The sequence below is a fragment of the Mus caroli genome, chromosome 17, assembly GCF_900094665.2.
Source record: "Mus caroli chromosome 17, CAROLI_EIJ_v1.1, whole genome shotgun sequence".
In the NCBI taxonomy this organism is placed as follows: domain Eukaryota; kingdom Metazoa; phylum Chordata; class Mammalia; order Rodentia; family Muridae; genus Mus; species Mus caroli.
This window is the reverse complement of record NC_034586.1, coordinates 76,339,151-76,349,648: the sequence shown is the minus strand read 5'-3', so window position 1 is coordinate 76,349,648 and position 10,498 is coordinate 76,339,151. Positions and strand designations below refer to the sequence as shown.

General features: G+C 42.0%; 1 protein-coding gene across 3 annotated transcripts in view; it reads left to right on the top strand.

Annotated features, from left to right (window-relative positions):
* Nucleotides 1–10,498, top strand: part of Map4k3 (mitogen-activated protein kinase kinase kinase kinase 3) — a 156,240-nt gene that overhangs the window by 105,932 nt on the left and 39,810 nt on the right. For all 3 annotated transcript variants that reach the window (XM_021186158.2, XM_021186159.2, XM_021186160.2), the window contains 6 exons: nt 5,086–5,124; nt 5,346–5,399; nt 7,182–7,224; nt 8,535–8,694; nt 9,843–9,955; nt 10,353–10,394. In XM_021186158.2, coding sequence (XP_021041817.1) covers nt 5,086–5,124; nt 5,346–5,399; nt 7,182–7,224; nt 8,535–8,694; nt 9,843–9,955; nt 10,353–10,394 — 451 coding nt within the window. The remainder of the gene's footprint in view (nt 1–5,085; nt 5,125–5,345; nt 5,400–7,181; nt 7,225–8,534; nt 8,695–9,842; nt 9,956–10,352; nt 10,395–10,498) is intronic.

Sequence of the window (10,498 nt, the reverse complement as noted above, 5' to 3'; positions counted from 1 at the left end):
GCACTCACTTTGTAGACCAGGCTGGCCTCGAACTCAGAAATCCGCCTGCCTCTGCCTCCCGAGTGCTGGGATTAAAGGCGTGCGCCACCACGCCCGGCAGTGTGCTGGTCTTTTAAAGAACACTGGTAAAATAAAATAAAATGCTAGTAAAATAAATAAAAGTAGACATGCATTCATGAAAGCTATTTCATGAGAAAAGTAGATTAAGACACCATGGTGGTGAGAGCATGATATATATATCATATAGATATATGATGAGCATGATATAGATATGTGAGTTCGTCATATGCCAGGGTTAAGAATCCAAGACTGCCCTTCCTTAATTCCTGATTCCATAGATGAATTTTCATTCTATAAGCCAATCGTTAAGGGAGTATTTGAATTACCAAAGTATTCTAAAAAAAAAGTATTCTGGGGACATATATATATATGTACAAAATTAGAACTCAAAATTTCAAACTATTGATTACACTAGAGACCTGAGACATCTATTGCCATACTTCAAATTAAGAAATAATGATTACTGACAGACACCTTAGTTTAATGGATAGTACTGTAAACCATGTCCTTCCCTTCTATAATCTGAACACTTCTTTTTTTTTTTTTTTTTACCTAACTACACTTTCTAGTATAGAGAAAGGGCTTTTAATGAAAAGCTAAAGAAGTATGCTAATTTTGTTTAATCTAAGTTTGTTAGATATAAAAGATTAGGAATTTGTCATTATTTATTAGCCTACCTTTCTTCTTTAATCTTTTTCATTGTTTGTTTATTCATGTATATATTTTGAGGTAAGGTCTCATTATGTAGCCCTGACTGGCCTCAGACTTACAGAGCTCCTCCTGCCTCTGCTTCTGCCTCTACTTCTGCCTCTGCCTCTCGAAGGCTGAAGTTAAAGATATGCACCATCCACAAAACTCTGTCTTTCTTAACCTGGAAGATACGTCTAAAACTCCCTGGTGGAAGATGTAGTTTTACCTGAGCAGTAGTTAATTGTCACTAATTAATTATTCTGATTTTGGTAGACAACAAAGAATAAATTATGTGTCACTGTGTCATGGTGATGTTAAAAATTGAGTGATGTTTTTCTAATGATGCCGTTGGCTTTTAAGGACTCCGTTGCAACCAAATTTTCATGTACCTGAAGAGGCTGAATATTTTGACTATATGTCGCTCACCCTTTCATTTAAAATTAATGTGCTTGCAAAGTAATATAGCCACAAATGCTTTTCTATATTTCCCAGCTCCCGTTGTCTGATTTTTTCCTATTGTTAGACCTTTTCTTAGTATGTATAGCTACTTTGGGTAAAATGTTAATAATTTGCCCACCCTTCATTTTTTGATGAATTGGATCCCTGCTTAAGGAACTGTATTCTATATAACGAGTCATTGGCAAGGTAGGTTGGCCAAAGTCTTAGCTCTGGCTGTTTCCTGTGTAGTTGTGCACATACATGTGATATGAGCACAGATGTAGCACTTCTCTTACTGTATGTTAAGTCTCCTTTATTCTCCAGGGAGGCAGCACTGGATTAAAACTCGGGATTTCCTGCTTTCTCTGTAGGTGAAGGTTGACAGATTCCATTAATGGGTTTCTGCCTCGTTCATATCCCACAGGAACCTTTAAATTAGATTTGTTGCATGGCCTTTGCTTTCCATAACAAAAACCCAACTAATACCTTTTCTTTTGAATTCTGGTATCTCTGGGGCTGGTTCTTCTGACCTTCTTTTATTTTTTAACCAAAGCAGTTATTTTGAAAAGGAAGCTGCACTGTGTCTGGTCTTCTCTGTCGTGTCGAGCGTAGTTGTAAGGATAACTAACTGTCCCTGGATAGGAGTAAAGCGTGAGTCAGACCACGGCTCCCATGGCAGCCAACTGCTGACAGGAATGAGTAGCCATTGTGAACTATCTAGTACCCATGGGACTTAGTGGGCACTTAACTGTTTTTACATGTAAGTAGCTACTTAGTAATTGTCAGTTATGTTAGGAAGTAGATAAACCGTTGTTTAATTTTAGAGAAATACCTGTTTCTTGCTTTTACATACAGTCAGGGAAGTGCATACACAAGTTGTTTTGAGTCAGCTTGGCCACTGTGTGAGCCTAGTAGCTTGCCGCATGGCTCCCTTTGCTAATTTAGATGTGCTGCGTGCTTGACAGTGGCTTCAGACTTTCCCACCTCAGTTTCCCTCCTTGTCACTTAAATCTGTGTTCATACACTGTGCCAATTTAGAATTTTTCTTGAGATTTTTTCCATCATTTCAATATAGTCATTCAGTTCTATTACCAAAAACCCCTTACCAGCCAAGTGCAAGTGGGTGTGAGAAGGTGGCTCTGTTCTTGTGTAGCCTGGAGCCACTTGTTCTCCAGCACTCTCTGCTGTGGGAGTGTAATGGCTCACTCAGCAAACTGAGCTGCATCTCATCTTCTCTGTTGTAAAGCCACAAAAGTCGGCCACATGTCCTTCATGCAACTTTACAGGCTGTATAACTTGTTAGCAAAATACCTTCATTCATAGAAAGACATGAGAAAGCACTGCCTATGCAGGGCTTCCTGTAGGACTCTCACTGCAGAAGCAGTGTGGGAGATGGGCTGTGGCTCCCCCTGCTGTGCACAGAGCCACAGTGCATCCCCAGTACCACGCCCACACAAAACCCAAAAATGTGCTGTTACCCCAGCACTCAGAGAGTGGAGGCAGGTGGATCACAATCCAAGGCCATCTTCAGCTACACAGCAAGTCTGAGGCCAGCCTGGGCCAGAGAAAATATCACACACACACACACACAAAGCCAAATGCCATGTAGATCCCGTTGGTTCTGGTAACAGAAAGTAAAACTATATGTAAACTATCTTCCTAATTATTTTCAAATATTAATGCCTAGAAAAAGCTGTCACGTGCTTAGGGAAAGTAGTTTTTACTTGTTTATGAAAGGCTTGCTCACTATATAGCCCAGGCTAATGACATGATCACAGGCCTTTGCTGCCACTGCTGGCTTATCTTCTGAGAGGATACAAAAGCCCACCATCCCCCAGAGACCATGCTTAACTTGGGAAAGCCACACACTTCTCAAATCTTGGGCCCCTTTGTACCATCACCATGCTAAGGCCTTCTTGTTGCTAGTATAGTATTTTAGGATGGAAAAGTAAACAAAAGGCTTTCCAAATATATTTATTTAATTATTTTTAAATAGTGATACATCTTCATCTTTAATAAAGTACATGTTTTATACCGTTTTTTAAAAAGTCTTGCCCTCGCCGAGCACTGGTGGTGCATGCCTTTAATCCCAGCACTTGGGAGGCAGAGGCAGGTAGGTTTCTGAGTTCAAGGCCAGCCTGGTCAGTGAGTTCCAGGACAACCAGGGCTACACAGAGAAACCCTGTCTCAAAAAAAAACCAACAAAAGTCTTGCTCTAAGGGACCAGCTCAAATGTCTCCTCTCTCTGACACAGTACCCATGTCTGTGTCACTCCAGCTACACCCGTGCAGTCCAGCAAACTGCTGGGGCAATAACAGGCAGTATTCTTATGGAAAGAGCTATTTTTTCCTCTGAGAAAATAATAATAGTAAGGAGGTGGCATTGTTTTCTTTTTTCATATTTTCTTTACTTTCTGCAAGATGGCTGGATTTTCATGTCTGCTACTTCATTTAATCTGTTATGTCATATAGCATATAGTTTCTAGAAAACCATGGGAGAAATGAGAGTAGAAAAAGTTATGTATTCTGCAAACAGTGGGGCCTAGCAGGCCCTCCCGCAGGCGACAGGTTTCTCCCGCTGTAATTTGGGCGAGCGCTTCCCACAGGTGTCCTTAAGAAGGTAGGGGTGCAGTGCTTGCTGTGCCCAGGCCTCTCAAGTGCTTTCCACAGCCACCTGTCACTGCAGGCACTTCCTCTACTGCTGCAATTCCCACTTGCATACCAAGAACTAAAGTGTGCCTGTTCACATTGAAATACCAAGGCGTGTGGTGACAGCAGGACTCCGCAGCCAGCCGGCTTTGTCTTCCTTTGCCATGCTGCTGCAGCCATAAACTCCTGTGGCTTACAGCCCTGGGAGAGCGTCACAGTCAACACGACTATGACACCTCAGTTGTTCTTTCTAGCTCTGGTACTTGGAATTGATTAATTGTTTTTCTGTGTCATTTACCATTTCCGATTCATAACTTGTCATTTGAAAACTTATCAGGCTGGCCTGCTTAATAAACTTGATAGCTAAGCGTTCTGCTCACTGTCTACAGTAGACAGCTAACAATGCCTTTGGGATTTCATGGTATGATAACTGTAAGAAAAGCAATTTAGAGGTACAACCTCACAAGCTTTAAGAAGAGTCCATCTCTCCTCGGGATTGCAGCAGCCTGGAGAAGGCTTTGAGTTTCAGCACATGCACAGTGGCTTAGTAATGTGCTTCCTGAATTGCTGTGTCCAAGAACACCCCAGTCCCTCACATTCCTGAAAATAAAAGCCTTTTAAAACTTAGCTCCTTACAGTGAAAGCCTCACAGCTGGTCTGACCCAGCCTTAGTCTCCCAAAAGTGTAAATGTGTTTGCCCATGCACCACCAGAGAGCAGCCCTCAGGTGAGCGAGTGTCCTCCGGGAAAGCAGGCTGCTCCTGCACTCATTTGTTCACAGCACATGCGTGCGTGCTTCTGCAGAGAGCCGACCGCCGAGTCCATTCTGCAGGATTGCCTGAGAGCATGAGTCTACCAAAGAATGTCAGCCTCCTTACTTTAAGAGAGAGAACTATAATTTCAAATGCCATGTGTAATATTCCAGGTAGGATGTGAGTCCTGGAAATCCCTGCTCTGCCCTGCAGCTGTCTTGTCAGTTCTGTCGTGGCTTTTCATGCTGAGCTGTCTCCTGTTTGAATTAGTCATTCTCAGTCCATATTAGAATGTGTTTCTTTTTTATTTGTTTAAGATATATATACAAAGACAGTAGCAACCAAAAATGGAGGTATCTCATTAAAATAGAAGCTTTGTGACACAGGAGTGGTCAGTATGGTAAATCTACTCAGGGAACTGATGGGTGAACAAGCAGCAACAGAAGCCCCGCACTCGGCCCCGCTTTCCTCATCGCGCTCCTCTGTCTGTCTTTTTAGGAGTCTTCTGAAGTCTGTTGAAGAGGAATTACATCAGCGGTAATTACAACTTTTAACTAAGCTTGAAGTACTTTATGTCAGAGATGAGATAAGCCGTTTTCCCTTGTCTGTCTGTCTGTCTGTCCCATGTGGTTTGTTAGTTTTAGTTGTCACTCTGTCCTGTAAAGATGCAGGCGTAAAGTCCTGTCGTGCAGTGGCCCTCTCCTGCATCACTGCGACTGCTGCAAGGCCCACGTCTAACCATGCTCCACTCTCTCTAGAGGACATGTGGCACACTTAGAAGATGACGAAGGCGACGATGACGACTCTAAGCAGTAAGCTCTTGTTTGACTGGGGTTGTAGTTCTAGCAGCTCAGTAATAGTTTTACATCAGGAACTTGCTGTGCAGGTTGGACCACATTCTCTGTGCTGTTGCTTTTCCATTCCACTTGACATAATCAGCTTCAGATTGGGGTAACAATCTGAGGGGGCTAGACAGAAACTTAGTTCAGGACTAAGCCCTACCTTTATATATAACACATCACATAGGGAATTCTCTCATCAATGTGTTAATTTAAGGCGGTAAAAGTCAGTCTGCAATGCTAATTGAAGATATAGTATTGGGAAAGAAAAAGTCATCAACAAATACCATTTTTAAATGTAGTTTAGACTGTTATTTCTCTCATCACTGTGATCTAAACACCAGACAGAAAAAAAAACAACGTAAGGAAAGAGGTCTGCTGCGGCTCATAGTTTGAGAGAATATGGTTGGTCATAGTGAGGGAGGGCATGGTAGCTCAAGCAGCCTGTTCTGTATCAGTAGGGGCTTGCAGCTTTGAATTCTCATGTGGTACTAACCAGGAAGCAGAGATGGGACTGGAGAGAAGATCCAGTTAGGCTGCGTTTAGCAACCTCCACCACCCAAGCATCATGTCCCAGAGTTTACAGCCTCCCCAGGCCTGATCAGCAGCTAGGGGTTAAGGGCTCAGCATGAGCCACTGGAGAAAGGTCCACGTAGAACCTTGTCAGTCAGCGTCAGTAACTGTTCTCATTAGTGCGTTACTAATTTCATCTGATGTGTTTGAAATAAAATAAATGCTTTGGATATAACTTTTTAAAGAGAGAACACATTTACAGAAGTTCATTGGAAGGGATGAGGCTCTGTGTGAACTGGTTCTGGTTAATAACGAAAGACAATGCAGTCCAACAGTAGACAGCAGCACCAGGCTGACAGGCACACAGCAGAGTTACTGTGATCCGCATCCAGTCACCTTGTCTCTGTGGGCCTCAGAAAAATGTTGTACTTGATCACCCTTTGTTTCTGAAGCGGATTCTGAATTATAGTGAATCTTAGCCTTATTGAGATTCTGCCTGTCACTTCATAGAATGTATGAATACACACACGCACGCGCGCGCACACACACACACACACAGTTTCATTAAAGATGTGTCGTATGTATTAGTAGCAAAAAAGAAAGGTTAGTATTACCACCATGACGGACCCAGAATTGAGTGTCAGACAGGCCTCTGGGTATGCCTATGGTAGGTTATCTTGATTGGCTTAACTGGTCTGAGAAGACCATCTAACTGGGGGTGAGAGGACTCTGGACTGTAAAATGGAGAGAGGAGGTGAACTTAGCTGAGCTCTGACTGAATTCTAGGGTGAACAGCAGTTTCAGGTTCACTGTTTGCTTCCCTGCTGTGATGGAAGGCACCTTGAGCTGTTGGTTTTGTTAGAACGCAATCATTATAGTAGGAGAGAGCACGGCTCTGCTGTGTGCAGTGTATATATACTCTTACCATCCCCAGCCAATGGCTGCCTAGATCCCGATCTACCTTCTGATGGAAATAAAAGGGAGTTGTGGCCATCTTTCCATTTGGATCTCTTACAGCATCGGAAACCAAGAAAATGCACATCTCCCCACTTGTAAATGGGTAGAATTCAATAGAATTTGGACAGTTTACAAAATACTCTGAAGAAAAAAAAAAAAAAACCCTCATGAACCCAGAAAACATTGTCTCTGAAGGCTTTTCTTTTTTGTCTTTGAAAAATAATTGTATTTAATAATTTATTTATCAAATGCGGAGTTCTGACTTTATATTTTCTGTGTTTTCAGTTCAACCATGAAAGCAAAAGTCCCGCCTCCTCTGCCACCAAAGGTAGACACGCCTACTTGCCTTGAGCTCTTGTGTGTGTATATGTGTGCGCGCGTGTGCGTTTTGAGAGTGCGCGCGCGCTCTCCCACCAGTGCTGTCTCGGTTACTATAGCAAATGGAGTTGACATTATTAGCTAAGAACATAATTTTACTTTTGCCTTTTTAAAAATGATAACTTGGTGCTCATTTAAGTAACACATTTTCAATGTTTATACTTTGAAATAATCTCTATCTAGATTGGTGTTGTTTCCACCTAGCTAGAAATCTTACATTTTATTTTCATAAGATTTTTTTTTTCTTGAAAAGTCTATAAACTTACCATTGATTGATTGCTGAGAGTAGACAAAGGATAAACTACCATCACAGACGTTTAATTTTCAGAAAATAATTGTAAATGAAAAATACAAAAATAAGACAGCAGCTTTGGAAAACAACTAAATGACAAAACCCCTCTCTTCCTTGGCTGCACTGGGGGGTTGAGCCTGCGGCCCTTGTGCATGTTAGGCACATGCTCTGCCTAACAGTCCTCATGAGTAGTAAAGTCATCCCAACATACAGGGTGCACACACACAGCATATGTGCACACTCTAAGGATAAAATGAGCCGGGACAGTAGCAGCGTGGCACAGTTATCTTACAGTTTATAGTCAGGACAAGTTTCAGTTATAAAATGAGTTGTATCGTAGTTTGAGTCAGAGCCTTGCCAGTCTTGCCTTCTAACTGTTTTATTTTCATTGTATTACTGAGAACATCTCAGTTCTGGACTTGCTTGTGAAGATTGCTTTGGTTGGCACCTTCAGGGCACACTTGGAAGAATGTATAAATTCTGCAAACCTTTAGCTATGGGAGGAATCGCCCCTGCCTCACAGAAGTTTCCCAGGCATCCTGTCTTACTGTGCTAGTGTGCGCCAATACATGAGCACTGCAGTTCCTTCCTTCCATTCTCCCTAATCTGAAAGATCACACTTTAACATAAACATGTAAGGGGCAGTTTAGAGATTAGCTTCAGTACTTAAAAGAGATGCTGTTAAGTTGTCAATCAGAAAGGTAAGGATGCTTTCACTAGGGAAGGGCTCTGAACCACTAATAGAAGGCAATACAAGCAATTCGTCACCCCATCCACAGCTGCAAAACTCAACACGTTTTCACGTACACTTTTAGGATAATGTTTAAGTAATAAGCTATCCTGAGTCTTAAATACCCTTAACACTCCTCTAGTGAACATAGTTTGAAAGTTGCTGATACATAATAATATTTACTTCAGGAAAGCAAGCTTATATTTAACTACTGATTCCCTTTTCTATGTTATTTCAGCCTAAATCCATCTTCATACCACAGGATACACATTCTGCTGAGGACGGTAATCAAGGAACAATCAAGAGATGTCCCTCATCAGGGAGCCCGGCAAAGCCATCCCACGTTCCACCTAGGCCACCTCCCCCCAGGTTACCACCACAGAAGCCCGCTGTTTTAGGTGAGGGTGGAGGACAGAGTGTCTGTTACAGGCTGTGTTCTATAAGAAGGGAAGGGTCCTGTCCAATCGAGGACTGACTGAAAGCCTTTGTGGGAGGAGCTGTCGAGGGCAGAGGCGTTCGACACGCTTTCTGCTTCCTGCCCCACAGTGCTTTCCGTGACAGGGCTTTCTCTTGTGCCCCAGCCTGGGACAGTTACCCCTCTTACATTCATGTATGTGTGCGTCATATGTATGCCTGATGCCAGTAGAGGCCAGAGGAGGTCATCAGATCTGGTGGAACTGATTGACAGTTGTGAGCAGCCATACATGTGCTGAGATGTGAACCTGGGTCCTTCACAAGAGCAGCAAGTACTCTTAACCACTGAGCCACCTCCACAGCCCTCACGCCATTTAGTCCCCACTTTTGAGACTGCTGTAGGTTATATTTCATCACTAGCTACAGTAGCTAAGTTGAAATCAGGCTTTGAACAAACAACTTGTAATGTAGGCTACTTCATTTTAGGAAAGATAAAGCTGTTTTTCTTTGACTCCTTAATTTTCATTAATCATTTTTAGAAAAATGATTGGTATTTATAGATATTGTCTATAAATTAGTAGTAGAAGGTTCCGTCCAATAACTGAAAGTTTCCTCTGTTGTCCAGGGAAACTTTTTGAAAGAGCTGTTACCTCTTCTTGATAACTATTTGTAATATGGATTGTCCATTCCTTAAAAGTAATTATGAGGGGCTGGTGAGATGGCTCAGTGGGTAAGAGCACCCGACTGCTCTTCCGAAGGTCCAGAGTTCAGATCCCAGCAACCACATGGTGGCTCACAACCATCCATAACAAGATCTGATGCCCTCTTCTGGAGTGTCTGAAGACAGCTACAGTGTACTTACATATAATAAATAAATAAAATCTTAAAAAAAAAAAAAAGTAATTATGAATTTTTCTCTTTTTAATGAAATAAATGTTAACTCAGATAAGAGCTGAATTTAAGTTTACCCAATATACCAAAAATGGGTTGAACTGGAAGAACATGGGATGGATGTTCTCAGTGGGAGATACCAAGTTCAGAATGAACCGCTTTCCGATCTAATAATTGTCCTAATGAAATCTTTCATTTAAAATCGGCCTTTCACAATATTCTAAAACCTATTTTATTGAAGGAAATGGAGTGAACTCCTTCCAGCTAAATGGTGAGCGAGACGGATCATTACATCAGCAGCAGAGTGAGCAAAGAGGCACGAACCTTTCAAGAAAGGAGAAGAAGGACGTCCCGGTGAGTGCTGCTGTCTGCACACTCACTGTGTGTGTTCGCATTGTGCTCTTTCTGCTGTGCAGCAAGAGTCACACTGAGAAGGACTGACAGCAGAGCAGCTGTGTAGTCCATAATTACTCTGTTGGTATTTCAGTCTGTACTGATGGTAGTGATAGTGTTTTATTTGAATCGTGGATGTGCCGTTGCTCTAGGAAGTAAACACTCACCTAGGTGTACATCGCAGGGTTTGGGGAGCAGTGATGGACTCTGGGAAGAATGTGGAAAAACTAAAAATAGCTATGTTTTATTTTCTGGTGATAGTCTGCTTGTGTATTTTATTCAAAGAAATGAATTTGAAAAACAGTATTTTCTTGCCAAATAACAGCAAAAAAATCATAACACTATATTCCTTTTCTAGAAACCAATTAGTAATGGCCTTCCCCCAACACCTAAAGTGCATGTAAGTACTCAGTATCAAATAACTGATTTTTCAAACTAAATACAGTGAGAATTGTTTCAGTGTATGTCTTAGATTGTGTCTGCCTGCTCCCCACCCCGCCCCCA